This window comes from Quercus lobata, chromosome 6, assembly GCF_001633185.2.
Source record: "Quercus lobata isolate SW786 chromosome 6, ValleyOak3.0 Primary Assembly, whole genome shotgun sequence".
Lineage (NCBI taxonomy): Eukaryota > Viridiplantae > Streptophyta > Magnoliopsida > Fagales > Fagaceae > Quercus > Quercus lobata.
In genome coordinates, this window is record NC_044909.1 from 7,418,726 (window position 1) to 7,433,589 (window position 14,864).

The 14,864-nt window shown below is 35.9% G+C and overlaps 1 protein-coding gene across 1 annotated transcript in view; it reads right to left on the reverse strand.

Moving 5' to 3' along the window:
* Positions 1 to 658: 658 nt before the first annotated feature.
* LOC115994014 (DNA-directed RNA polymerase III subunit 1) overlaps positions 659 to 14,864 on the reverse strand; it is a 33,390-nt gene continuing 19,184 nt past the window's right edge. Inside the window, exons 18-27 of the mRNA XM_031118025.1 lie at positions 13,483 to 13,686; positions 13,129 to 13,404; positions 12,063 to 12,210; positions 11,793 to 11,944; positions 10,643 to 10,795; positions 10,440 to 10,556; positions 10,227 to 10,312; positions 4,857 to 5,061; positions 4,550 to 4,752; positions 659 to 1,490 (exon numbers count right to left, since the gene is read on the reverse strand). Coding sequence (XP_030973885.1) covers positions 1,439 to 1,490; positions 4,550 to 4,752; positions 4,857 to 5,061; positions 10,227 to 10,312; positions 10,440 to 10,556; positions 10,643 to 10,795; positions 11,793 to 11,944; positions 12,063 to 12,210; positions 13,129 to 13,404; positions 13,483 to 13,686 — 1,596 coding nt within the window. The 3' untranslated portion in view covers positions 659 to 1,438. The remainder of the gene's footprint in view (positions 1,491 to 4,549; positions 4,753 to 4,856; positions 5,062 to 10,226; positions 10,313 to 10,439; positions 10,557 to 10,642; positions 10,796 to 11,792; positions 11,945 to 12,062; positions 12,211 to 13,128; positions 13,405 to 13,482; positions 13,687 to 14,864) is intronic.

Here is a 14,864-nt window from a genome sequence, read left to right on the forward strand (position 1 = left end):
CACGTTCCACCTCGGGTCAAATTTCGGGCCGTTTTGGTCCATTCCAGTCATTCCGGACAATTCCGGCCAATTTCGGGCGAGATGCAAATTTCGGCCGGTACCGGATTTGGCCTATTATTAACTTTTTTTTTTTTTAAAAAAAAAAAAATTATATTTGAGAGTTCTTTTGATGATGAATTTGATCCTTCTCTCATGGATAATGATGAGGAGGAGGAGTAAATCTTGTATTATTTGATATTTAGTTATTGTCTTGTAATCTTCTTATTGTGTGATGTTAAATTGATGTTATATTTTAAGTTATTGATGTTTAAGACTTAAGAGTTAAAACTAAATGATTTGTATTATTTGATATTTAGTTATTTATTTATTAGAATTGACAATTTTATGTTCTACAAGAATATATATAAATTATTTTTTAAGAACTCCAAAACACCCTGAAACGGTACGCCGAAATCGGCCGGTACCGAAATATTCCATTCCACTGGACAAACCGAAACGGAGTCCGAAACGGTATTAATAACAATGCTGCTAACAACATCATTGATTCTGTATATCTATGAGGGAAGGCCTTCAATCGAATAGTTGGCATGCAAAAATAGAGATGAGACCTAAACTTTTATTAGAAAATAAAGTGAAAGAGACACGGATAAAAGTCAGATTAGCTTACTGACTCTAATAAGATTAATTAAATAGCAAAATAGAGATGAGATCAAGAAATTGAGTGAGAGAGAAATGTAAATGAGAGAGACTGAGATAAAAGAACCCAAAAGTCCAAAACCTAAACCTAGACAATCGCAATGGCAAATCATGTAAAATCACCAAATCTAGCATAAACCAATAAATTCAAACATGATGCAAAACCCATGAAATCAAATTTTGGTTATTGATTTCCGTTGTTGAGCCTATGTTCTTAGATCTTTGTTCTTCCTCAAATGTGGTTGAGTCACTGTTTGGGGGTTAAAAGATAGGCAAATTGTTTTGTGAGAGAAAGCTATGTAGATTTTGTGAGAGAGAGTTGCTTCCCCATTGTTTTCTAATGAGAAGCAAGGAGATTTTATTTTATTTTTTCCTGATGAGAAGCTAGAGAGAGAGGGTGGGGAAGAAAGAGAAAGGGAGGAAAGATAAAAAAATCATTTTTTATTCAATCGGTGGATTATTTAAAGAGAGAAAAATGTTTGGAGTTGCTATAGTAATTGCTACAGTGCTCTCCTCTTCGAGAGAGCTACTGTAGCAACTCTAAAAAAATTTTAGAGTTTAGAGAGGCTGTTGGATGTAATTTTTTGTGTCTTTGCTCTCCAAAATTGGCTTTATAGAGCCTATTGGAGATGCTCTTACAATACCGAGCAAAGTGTCTATTTCCAAGGTTTTTGGTTTCAGCATTAAAATTACGACCTTTGCCCGCAACTGAAACTCCTCAGTACACAACTTGGACTTGAACTCAACATAGAATTGGATCTGACCCATAATGCAGCTCCGAAGGTAGATTAACTCTGCTCACAAGAAAAGAAAATATAGTAAGCTAAAGCTTATGGAATGTACTCAAACAAAACTAAGAAGTATGACAGTCAAATTGTAGATGAATGCACATAAAAACAAAGAAGCACATGATGTTGAGAACTATCCCTGACTATATGTAGGTAAAAACAACTGCTTCAATATCAAATATTTTAACATGACAGAAATTCTGCATGCTTCCAACAGCTAATTAGTTTAACAACCACATGAAAGGTGAATTAAATAGAGATATAGTAATATGGCTTTTGATCACAGGTCTGGCACTCGCTAAGGTGAAATTAATGTGCATTGATGTACGAAAGTGTTACTTATACCCACAGGTTTCTGAAATTTAACTTTACTCAAGAGTTGATCATTTCATTCATGCTTTGAATTCCAAGATGAACCTTATGACTGATTTTATAATTTATAATAAGCATTTTAATTCCAAAACATAAAATTAATTCTTGGGAAAAATGCAAAAAGACCAAATTAACCCTTATTTTAACTTGAAATGTTTAGTCCTTAAAGCATGGAAGAGGATTAAATCGCTACATTTACGTTAGTTAGGTGGATGGAAATTGTTATCATGTGAGCACCATTGCATGTGATAGCATTTTGATTAAATTTAAAAAATATATATATATATATATATATTTATATAAAAGTTTTTCCCCTATCTTGTCTTCCTTTCATCTCACTCTCTGGCAACCAAGAATCACCAACAAACATGCAATCCATGCTGCAGCCAGAATCACCCAATCGACCCTCCCCTAAACAAAAATACCAGCCTGAAACAGAAACTCACACCTACACACATCAATAGAAACCCAAACAAAAAATCACACCCAGCTCCCTTAAGCTCACCACCACCCCTTGGTCTGAATCCAATAACAAGCCTTAATACAAAAATTTTGGATCTATGAATCATCGATAGATTAGTTAGGGTCAGTCACATGTACTCCTTTCTTCCATTCTATTTTATCTAAAGTCATACTCTTGGTTGCTTCCTTAATTGATAAGTCTTTTTTATTACTTCTACTAATATTATTTTGGGTTTTCTCTTTACCTTTTTTTGTTCTCTCAACTTAAACCGACTCACTCGTTCTTACTGCTCTCCTCTAAACATGATCAAACCATTTCAAATGACTTTCCTTTATCTTTTCATCAATAGGAGCTATCCCTATCTTTAAGCGGATTTCCTCATTTCAGATCCTACCTTTCCATGTATTTTCATTTATAAATCTTAATATTCTCATTTCAGCTACACTCATTTTTATGAATATGTTACTTCTTAACAACCCAACATTCGGTACCATAGAGCATAGCTGGTCGTATAGCAGTCTTATAGAATTTTCTTTTTAACTCAATAGATATTCTCTGATTTATGCGCTTCTCCACTTCATCCACACTCTACTTTTATCCTATGATTCACATCCTCTTTAATCTCTCCATCTCTATGGATTATTGATCCAAGATATAGAAAGCTCTCGCTCTTTAATATCTCTTGACCATTAAGTATTACCAGCTCTTTATTTGTGTTTCTACCTTTACTAAACTTACATTCCATGTACTCTATTTTAGTCCAACTTAATCGAAAGCTTTTAGATTCTAGAGTGTCTTGTCAAATTTTTAACTTGATATTAACTCAAATTCTAGTTTCATCCACTAAGACTATATCATCTACATAAAGCATATACCAAGGGACTTCCCTCTTGAATCAATTTAGTATCAATTTAGTGAGCTCATCCATCACTAGTGCAAAGTGAGGCTTTATGTTGATCCTTGATGCAAATTTATAATGATAAGAAATTCACTTGTACTTCTTCCACTTGTTTGCACACTAAATCCAAAAAAAGAAAAAAAAACACACCAATCGGAACCCAAATCAAGAAACAATAACAAAAAAAAATTTCAAGATCACACCCACACACTAATCAGAACCCAAATTGACGCTGCTGTTGTCACCCAATTCAGTCCATCTAACTCCAAATCAGCTCATGGCAGGGCACTTCCAAGCCCATTCATAGTTGGCTAAGGTGGCCCCACCCCAAGCCACCAATCTCGACCACAAACCAAAGAACCCAAATGTCTCCAACATTTACCGCTCCAAAAAACCCCAACTGCCTCCACATGAATACCCAGCCACCACCTTTAGGTTACACCAGTGACCAAATTGCCACATCCATAGGCTGAAGAGAGTTGAAGTTTGTTTGAGAGAAAATCAGTTAAGTTTGAAGATAAGAGGAGAATTAGAGAAGATTTTGCGTAGGCATTGGGTACAAACATGTGAGTGAAGTCCCAAATTGAATAATAATAACAAGAGTTGGTGGTTAATATAACATAGTTGGACCCAAACTCATAATCTTAATCTTTTTAAGTGGTGTCCCTATATATTATATTAACTACTTAATTGGAGGCTCCCTAAGCATTATCTTCCCAACATTAAGGGAGAAGTTATTGAGAAGGAGAAAAAAAAAACTTAATCTAAAAAAAAAAATTTATTACATTTTAATTTGAAAATAAATTTTTATTAAAATAATATCATGTGCAATGCACGTGATAGAATTTTCCATTTGCTCAACCAAAGGAAATGTAAAAGGAGCAATTTTGTCATTTCTCCAACTTTAGGGACTATTCAAATTAGAACAATAGGGGCTAGTTTGATTATGATACAAAGTTCAGAGGTCTTTATGTATTTTTCCGCTAATTATTTCTTGAATGTTGCACCAGGCCTTAGCCCATGCTTTTGATGTGCTAAGCGCCCCTCTTATGGAATCCATAATTGTATGTTAGTTAATGGTAAAAATCTAGACAAAATTTATAAATAAAGTAAGGGTATCTTGGGCAAAAGGATGAAATAGAAGTAAAGATTTTTTTTCTGCTGAAACATTGAAAGCATTTCTATGAAATTTCTACAGCGTTAAATGCTTTTTTAGGGTTCTTGATAACATGGTTCATCAAATAAAGTGATGTGTATGAATCAATGTACTATGTATAAACCAGTTGCTATTGACCACACTAAGATGCTGAATAGTAAATACTGCATTCTTACCTTTGTCTAACTTTGAGCATTCCAGTGCCTATCTGCATTGGTATACCCATGATTATGCATTCACTTACTCCTTCAATCCTGTCAACCCTACCATTTACAGAAGCATTGACAAGGTGATCTGTTGTCCTCTCAAATGAAGCCAGCATCAACACACTCTTGCCCATTTTTTGGATTCCAAATCTTGTGATTCCAAGCACTTCACCCTGTTTTTGGGAATAATATTCTTCTTCAATATAGTCTTCGTGACAGAGAAACACATTATGGGAAAGAGTGAGCACAATGATACAGAAAGGGGTGAAAGACTCACCCTAAATGTCATCACATCTGATAAGAGCATCATATGGCGAATGTCTATGTTCATTCCATGACTTTCCATTGTATATTTTATCTCCTCAATAATACACTTCCTTGCAGCTTCAATGCCAAGTGTCTGCTGCACTTCAATGACATGATTACTTGTGGTTTTACGACCATCTACTCCTTCAATGCCCATAACATCTTGAAGACCCGAGCTAAAAAGAAGCATGACATATATTAAGAATAAATGAAAGAACAGCTTTCAACATATAGCAAAACGAAAAATGACTACAATTTGAATACTGTCTATTAATTTTTGATGTTGTGCAAGATGTCATATGACATAAGCCAACTGGTTTTCTGTTTTCTTGCTTGCTATTGCAGCAGTGATAAATTATAAATTATCCTTTATTTTTTGATAGGTAATAAGAAATTTATTGAAATAAAATAACATCGTGTTCACAATGATGAACACTCAGAACATGAAACAAATACAAATAACTCAAGAACTAAAGCTAACAGATTGTAGAAAATTAGAAATGGAAATACATTACGTAAAACCCCACATATGAGTCCACTGAAACAAAGAACCAAATAGAAATTTTTTTTTTCTTTGATGAGTAACAAAATAATTTTATTTACCAAAAAAAAAAAAAAAACCCAGTACACTAGGTGTAGTACAATTGAACTTTCAAACTACAATGCTCGATCATTTCTAAAAGAAACTCTAGTCTAACAAGGTACGAAAGAAGAAGGCTTTAACATCTAGGATAGACTATTCACATCCCTCAAAACTTCTAGCATTCCATTCACACCACAAACACCACAAGATGCAATGTGGCACAGCCTTCCAGAAGGCTATATTTCTATGCTTTCCAAAGGGTCCCTGCCATGTAGAGAATAAATCGATAACCCTCTTTGGTATAACCCATTGGAGCCCAAAATAGATAAAACACCATTGTCCACAACCTGTAAGCTATTGCGCAATGAAGAAGAAGGTGGTCCGCAGACTCCCCACACCTTTGAAAAGATCTAAAGGTCTCTCAATATCTTCAAAAGTATGGGTATTGCGTTCCTGCCAAACCAACTGCATTATACATGCTGGAACCATATTCCAAATATTGGACAAGTGTTCCCCAAACCAATTCCTACATGCAAAAAAGAAGAGAAGCAACCGTCTTTGGTATCACCCACCAGATCCCAAACACCAAAAAAACTTCACTCGATAAAGCATGAGCAAACTTACAGTGGAGCAAAAGATGGTCCATGGTTTCCCCATTGCAACAACACCAATTAACTAGGGACTAAACTCTCTTAACAAGATTATCAACGGTAAGTATCCCACTCTGAGTGGCTATCCATAAAAAGAAAGGCACCCTTTAGGCACCTTTACACACCAAATACTCTTCCAAGGAAAAACATCAATAAGAGGACTAGACAATCATTTATGTCTTCTTTTCTAAGTGATTCTAACAATCATTTCACATCTAATAAGAAGAATTATGGCAATTAATACAGAAAAACCAATTTCAATTGAAGCAGTTGAACATAAATATTTTTTTTTACTAAGAAAAAAAATTCAATCCTATGTATCCTTCTAATATATTTTGCAACTTGATCTCCCAATTGATGATCTCTCTAATGCACGTGCTGAAAACAAAGAAACTTTGCTTATTGGAATTTGAGATGAAGGAATTCTGGGGGCCTTTGTAGTTAATGGAGTAAGTTTTGGGAAGAGGTTTTGAAGAACTCCAAGTATTCAAGGCATAAACTTTTGAAGTTTATTAAGAAGCCTCATTAATGGTAACTCATGAATGCGAAGGGGTGGGAATGCCTACATAAAGCTAAGAGATCGGGCATATGGACAGCAAACAAGTGACTAAGACCAACTAAAGGAGAGGATTCTGAGATCAAGTAATTTCTTTTTTTTTTGATAAGTAATAAGGATGTATATTTAGGAACACTACCTTATGCAGAAAAACATAAGGCAGAGAAAGAACAGGAAAAAGAACAAAGAAAAAAGAAAAGCTACTAATTACAAAGGACAGAGCTAAGGAACATAGGGAGAGAATCACTAGTGGTGATTCCCCAAGCCCTAGACCAGTCAAAAAGTGAGCCATTAAAAGAAGCCAATAGCTGGTCATCAAAACTTTTCATGTCCTCAAACGTCCTCCAATTTCGTTTCCTCCATAGAGACCACATTAAGCACAACGGAGCTAAATTCCAAATGCTAGACGAATGCTTTCTAGGCCAATTCCACCAACCAAAGAGAGCATCCGCAACGGATTTTGGCAAGACCCAAGAAATCCCAAAAGATCTAAAAACCAAACTCCACAACCGGTAAGCCTTACCACAATGAAGTAGCAAATGATCTACCATCTCTCCATTACAACGACACATAATGCACCAGTCAACAAAATCCATCCCTCTACCCCTCAAATTGTCACCTGTAAGGATCTTATTCCATACAACAGTCCACACAAAGAAAGAAACTCGCCGAGGAGCCTTAACCTTCCAAACACCTTTCCAAGGAAAGATTATGGGCAAGGGGTTTCTTAACTTATTATAAAACGATCGGATGTCAAAATCCCCATTCTTCATCAACTTCCATCACATATGATCTCCATTCTCAGTATGAGGTAAATTAGAACCCAAAGTACAGAGAAATTCATCCGCACCACCCATTTCCCAATCATTTGGTCTCTGAATGAAACGAACATCCCAACTTCTCCATTCCTCAATCCCTAACCATTCAAGAGAGGAAGCCACTGATGCCTCTTTATTGGAAGCAATCCTATACACACCCGGAAAGATTAAGTGAAGTGGAGACTCCCCACACCATTGATCTGTCCAAAGCTTCACTCTATCCCCCACCCCTACCTCAAACTGAATATTTTTGCTAAAAACCTCCCAACCCATTCGGATACTTCTCCACAAACCACACCCATGTACCCCTCTATCTAGCTTGGAGGTCCATCCCCCCCGAGATCAAGTAATTATAAGATTCTAAAGGGTCATGAACAGAAAACTATGCAATTTCATAGTATCTGGCAGGATTGGAATGTTTACCAAAGTGAAATTCATTTGAGTGGAAAGTGGAGTTAAGGAGATTTCATCAGGTAGAAAATCTAATCAAGAGAGGACATATCAAAACTAACTAGTAGAGAATGCACTTCAGGGATGGAGCAATACTAAAAATCATTTACACTATTCAGCTGCTAGAGAACTACATCATTTTGTTTTCTCTACTGTTTGAGAAGTGTAGCCGAGGCAAGATCAGTGGCAGGAGATAGCATTAAGAGTTATTGGGCTCTGTTTGATGGGATGTAGTTCAAAAGGAAAAGATCATTCCTCCACATCAACAGCAGTTGGTGACTGAGATTTTATTTTCATGGCTTTGATTTTCTCTGGATTAAAAGTGATTTAGTTGATGCCAAGATCTGCACTAAAATTTTAGAAAGGGGTAAAGAACAGTATGGTGTCACTTGAAATGGCTATTAGATTTAACGTGCTCTTGACATTTTTCATTTCAAGGCATACATAGAAGGTAGCTATTTCAAAGCAATTTCAACCATTCAAATTGTAACACGTCAAATTCACAAAAAAATTGATTGACTTTTAATGCTTCATCAGTTGAGGCATGACACTTCAAAGTGCCATTTCCACCACTAGCTTTGTGATCAAAAGAAAACCAACAAGGAACACATTTAGATCTTTAGAAAGGGACGGAGGCATAGGAAGCATGGACACCGATACAACCTGACACGGATATGCCATTTCTTAAAAAAACTAGGGTACAATGCGCTGGGGATACGGTAGTTAATTAATTAATTAACATTTATATTTAGGCATATTTTAAGGAATAAATTATGTTTACTTTAGGTTTTAAAAATAATGAACAACCATCAAAATGTCCAAAAGCATATCTAATTTTACTAGTAGCAGTCAAATAATTCAATTTAATAAATAAAATAGAATAATGCAAGCAAGGGCGGAACTACTCATTGAGTTGTGGGGGCCATGGCCCCCCCAAACTTTTCAATAATTAAAAAATTACCCTTAAATTTAGTTAAAATCTTCAAAATTCTAGTTCCGCCCCTAAATGCAAGTAAATGATCTACATAATAACATTATTTTTATTCATTATATCAATTAATAAAAATAGATAAACAAACAGAGCTCCAATGACTATACAATAATTAAAACAAATGCATTGAATGTGGTGCCAAGTTGCTTTTTCTTTTGATTAATTACTTTTATGTTTTGATGTTGGTATGACATACCAACATCAAAACATTATATGAAGCATGGACACACCAAAAAGGGTAATGTGTCAGTGTCTGATATGGGTACACACACGGGGCTGCATGTGTGTCCCCTGAGTGTACACTGAAATTCTAATGTTGACATGGCCTGGACACAGTCACAACTCGTTAAGGATACTGCTGATAAAAACAAAAAAAAGAAGGAAAAAACGTAGATCTTTTCTAGCTGCCACGATCTCCACTGTCCATAGATCTGTCCTTAGTCTTCAAATTTCGTTCTCTCCCCATTTAATATTCATTAGTTCCTACACTTTAGAATAGTAGTCACTATTCATTAGTTCTAGAATTAAAAAAATTTAAATAAAAAGTATCAGAGAACAGAGAGGGGTGCTGGCAAGAGAGGTGCGATGGGCTGCCATCACCAAAGAGGGTGAGAGAGGTGTGAGAAAAGAGAAGAGTGAGGGCAAGAGAGTTGCAATGGTCTGTTGATGGGTCCCGGTGGCTGATCGAACATCAAATCTAAGGCAGGCACTGCAATGGGGAGAGAACGAAATTTGAAGACTAAGGACAGATCTATGGACAGTGGAGATCGTGGCAGCTAGAAAAGATCTACGTTTTTTCCTTCTTTTTTTTTGTTTTTATCAGCAGTATCCTTACCGAGTTGTGACTGTGTCCAGGCCATGTCAACATTAGAATTTCAGTGTACACTCGGGACACACATGCAGCCCCATGTGTGTACCCATATCAGACACTGACACATTACCCTTTTTGGTGTGTCCATGCTTCATATAATGCTTTGATGTTGGTATGTCATACCAACATCAAAACATAAAAGTAATTAATCAAAAGAAAAAGCAACTTGGCACCACATTCAATGCAAACATAAATTAATATAGAATTTGCTGGGGAAAAAAAATTTTAATAAGGGGTCGGCAATTTCTCTCATTATAAGAAATAAATATGAAAATATAGTGAAAACAGCAGTATATAGTTTCATAGAACAAAAAAAAAAAAACAAGACCCCCAAGCCCACAAAGACTCGGAAACTTTACTCAAGAACACTTTTTTTTTTTTCATTAGGAGCTCCATTGTAGTAAGTGTTATAATGAACTAACCCTTCTACCAGAAGACCATACTTGATTGTCTTCATCTTTTTATTTTCTTCTTTCTTAATAATGGCACGCTCGACACTTTTTAAACCCTGTCAACCATAAAGTAGTGAATACGCTTGTGATCCAGGATGGTTTTGAAAATAAAACAGGAAAGGAAAAGATGTGCATCAAAGACTTTCATCAGATGATAAATTACGGAAACTCTAGAAGTTTTACCTTTACTATAACTGTTGGAAGCACATTTTTAAGAGAGTGGAGATGAAAATGCATTTTACTTCTATCGGTTTCTGAAGGACGAATTTCCAACTTCCCACCATCCAAAATCGTAATATGCTGCAGAATTATATGATCTTGAAATATTAAGAGCATAAAAGGGTAAGGAGAGTTAAAAGTTAAAAACTACCAAAACAAATGCTCACCTCGTTCTTCACTTTGATTTTTGCTTGTATAATTGATTCTTTCACATTATTAGCATCAATACACAATTGTGCATCTCGAATTCTCTCCATATCAAGTGTGACAATTATTGATGCTAATCTTGAAGTCATTACAAGTTTTATACTCTTAGCAACCTGCATCATGAGGGGAAGGTCAAATAGGTCACTAAAATCATACTTGACACTTAACAGAGAGCAGAAGGGGATGCAAGACAAAATTTGTACATGAAGGAAGACTTCTAATGTAAATAAAATTAATTAACTTGCATGAATCTAGAGTGTTAGAGCACTAGCATTATATGTGCTAAATGCTAAATTTTTAGCATTTAGCACACAAAAAATCCACCCATATCACATGTTCCAAATGCTATAAATTCTGGCATTGATCTACACTACCGTTCTGATAATAGAATGGTACAGTAGAAATTGTAAAAAAATATTTCCTTTATTTTATTCTAATTCTCTCTCCCTACCATTTGCCTCTCTTTCTTTTATCTCTACTCTCTCACTCTATCTCCTCGCAGACCACACCTGTCTCTCTCAGACCTCGCTAGCAGAGATCAGGCGCCATGGAGATCGGCACCGCAACCCGTGAATACTGGGTTGATTTTCTTTGGTTTTTGGAATGGGTTATGGCGTGGTCCAATTGTTGGTGGTTTGGGTTCTTTGTTGGCATTTGGGTTTCGGTGGTGGTTCTCCGAGAATTGTGGCATTTGGGTTTTGGTGTTGATGGGTTTTTTATATGGGTTTGCAATTTGTAGTTGATTTTTGGTGGTGGTTGTTGGAAGTGGATTTGCAGTAGTGGTAGTTGTAGGGGTGGGTTCTGATCTGATGGGGTGGTGGTGGGCTGTTGGGGTGGCTAGGGATTTTTTTTATTTTTATTTTATACAGAGGGAATTTTAAGGTTATTCTAATGTGTTGTAATCTTAAAAAAGAACATGTGATGTATGGTGTATTGTAAAGTAATGTGTTAAAATAGACAAAGTAACTTTTTAGTGTGTCAAAATAGCATAATTTTAGAATGGCTGATGCTAGCACTCTTACATGTTGTAAACTTCAATTAATAACAAATATCATGTTGAAAGCCAATGTGAAATACACAAAAAATTCCTCTAATGAATTCATCCCATACCTGGCCTAAATTTGTTTTCTGAATTCGACCTCTTACCATCCGGGCAGTATTCACGTTATTATCAGACTTGAGTGCTGCAGTGATGATGGGTGTACTGATCTTTTTGGCTCCATTTATTATTTCTTTGATACGAGGAACTCCAAGTGTAATGTCTAAATAAGAGTCAAAGGATAACATTGAAATCCAACAAGTAAATGGCCAAATGCCTTTGGAAATTTTAACTAGAGTATATTTAAACATTCCAACAAAATATTAATCAATCAAGGATACTCATGCTTGCAACTCCAGCAAAGTGAAAAGTTTTAAGTGTCATCTGCGTCCCTGGCTCTCCAATACTTTGAGCTCCAATTGCTCCAATTGCAGTTCCAGCTTCTATTTTTTTTAAATGATAACGAGAGATGCAGGTATTCAAGAAAACCTAAACCATGGGTAAGAGAGAAAATTGTATTAGATGCACCTATCTTGCATCTTTTTTTTTTTGGGGGGGGGGGGGGGGGGGTTGTTGTTTGTGGGGCGGCACTGTAAAAGATCTATACCAGAGAAACAAAGAGTGCAACTCTACTGCATACAAAGTACAGAATAGCCACAAAGGAGGAGAAAACCATTAGTTTTCAAGTTTAAAAAAGCTTTTTAACGCATATAAGTCTAAAATTACTAACATGCCCATGACGAGGGAACGGGAGGGAAGTGAAGCTTTGTGGACTTTACAATACCAAAACTATGTAAACAACTAGTATATCAAGGTCTCACCTTAGCGCCTTTTTCATGGCTTAAGGCAATTGTCTTGCTTGCCTAGGCTCTAAAGCGAGCACCTCACTTTAGAGCCCTTTAAGGTTTGCCTAGGCGGGCACCTGGCTCGCCTTTGACTACAACGGTCCAATGAATACAAAAAAAGCACATAATTTTTATTTTTATAATTCATGCAAACTACACAATAAAAGTGGAGAAATATGTCAAAATTAAATATAAGGGCATAAAGATAAAAACATATACGGTCCCTTTCCCTTCCCTTTGGAAGCAAACGAAGGAAATATATATACTACTCTTTTCTTCTATCCTTTCCTCCCTACATCCAAAAACACCTAAAGAAAATTATTTTCTTTCCAATTCCTTACTCTTTCCTTTCTCTTCTTTTCACCTAGCTACAACCAAACAGTGTTACATACATCAATATGTGAAAATGACAAGCATGATCAGAAGCAGGCCTATCACATTTGATCTTCAAATTTAATGAGTGAAGCATTGGCATTAAATAAGATTTTCAATTTTTTCCCTTAAAAAGGCTTTAAAAAAAGGACATCTGCAAGCAAACTATTGAGAAAATAACATTTAGTACCTCTAGCTGTTTAGGGGTAACTCCAGATATATTTTTGATAACTCTTTCCCGAATTTCTGAATTTTCCTCTCCAGCAAGACTTTCAACTGATTCCAATGTCTCCCTTGTTTTTGTTAGAGATTTTACATATTCATCCAAGAAAAACTTGAAAGAATTTTTAAATGCCACAGAACAACCACCCTCAGGAGTCATATCATCCTCTGAAAGCCTGCTTTCCACTCTTTCAGACACTTCAGAAGGAGAAAGACATGCATTCCCTCCAGCAGGACATGTAGCCTGTAAATGGACGCTATCAACTCATCTCCAAGAAGATCACACAAATTTCAAAATCATGACAAAGGCAGGGTGTCAAACCTTGGCTTTCAAAAACAATCGGTCAAAATTCAAAGGAGCTCCATTTTTTCCTTCCATATATGCAGGATCCATGCCATCATCTCCATAACGAAATTGAACTACACATCCACTTGCACTCCGTACTGTATCATCATAATGGATAGATAGGTCCTCAAGCGCTTTTATCAATCTTCGTGACATGTATCCAGTGTCAGCCGTTTTTACCTGCAATAATCAAAGCGATATAATGGTTTTAAAGCCCAAAGCTGACTTGTCTTCTGGTTGATTCAAACCAGAAACCCACCCCAAAGCATAAGGTAGCAGCAATAGTGTTAACCTAGGAAGCACGAACACTTCATTTGGGGTGCCGTACCCATGTTGTACCGGTGTAATACCGGTATTGTATCCGCCGTGTCATGTTATAATTACAAAAATTGTTCATGTCACCGTGTCGTACCTGTACCCGTATTAGTGTCCGTGCTTCCTAGGTGTCAACCTTAGGGAACTCCCCCCACCCCCCCTTTTTTCCTCCTCTCCTCAACCCTAGAGGCCACTCATTGCTATGGCTAACTATGGAAGATAGCCCTCTCCATATTTTCCCATCAAAAACCTGGCAGTGGTAATTTGTTGATTTGGTCAAGTTCAGCTCAAATTTTTGCCTTTGGAGACTCCAATTTTTTCCTTAGTGGTAATTTTTATGCACAAAGAATTGATTGTACATGGATGGCAACTCTGCATGTCTATGGACTTTTCTAATGGGTCGCAGTAAGGAGCAAGAGTCTTGCAAGGAATGCATAGATCTGTCTTGTTCTCATTGTTTGTAGTAAAAAATTCCAAAGCAATTAGCAGAAAATTTTAAAAGATAAAAGACAGGAAAAAAAAAGGGTAGTAATCAAATAAATTATTAATAGGGATAGGGTAGGTAGAGGATAGCTTTTTCCACTTTGGGTTTTCTCCCTCTCTTTTTTGGAAGAGGTTAATTATGTCTTTAAGAGGTATACGAGTTCATCTGCTTCTGGCTGATCAGCCATTGGAAAATCATATCATATACAAAATCATATCATATACTATATAATAAAATTTGGGTCCTAGAAGCAATGGTTGCACCAAGTGGCTATTTCCTCACCGTGACAAGTGTACACTCTCATTAATTATTACAATAGTTTTTTAAATTAATTGTTAGGATATATTTCCTTGAATTTTTTTTCAAGGATAGTTTAATTTAGGTAAAGTCCATCATCTAAGTTTCAAAAAATTTAAAATTCTATTACCAAAAATTTCAACAACAAAAAATTAAAATAAAATTTAATATTAGTTTTAATTCATCAAATGGATATCCTAACTAATTTCCATGTGAACTACAATTTTTTACCATTATTGTAGTCCTACAACTAAAAGACTTC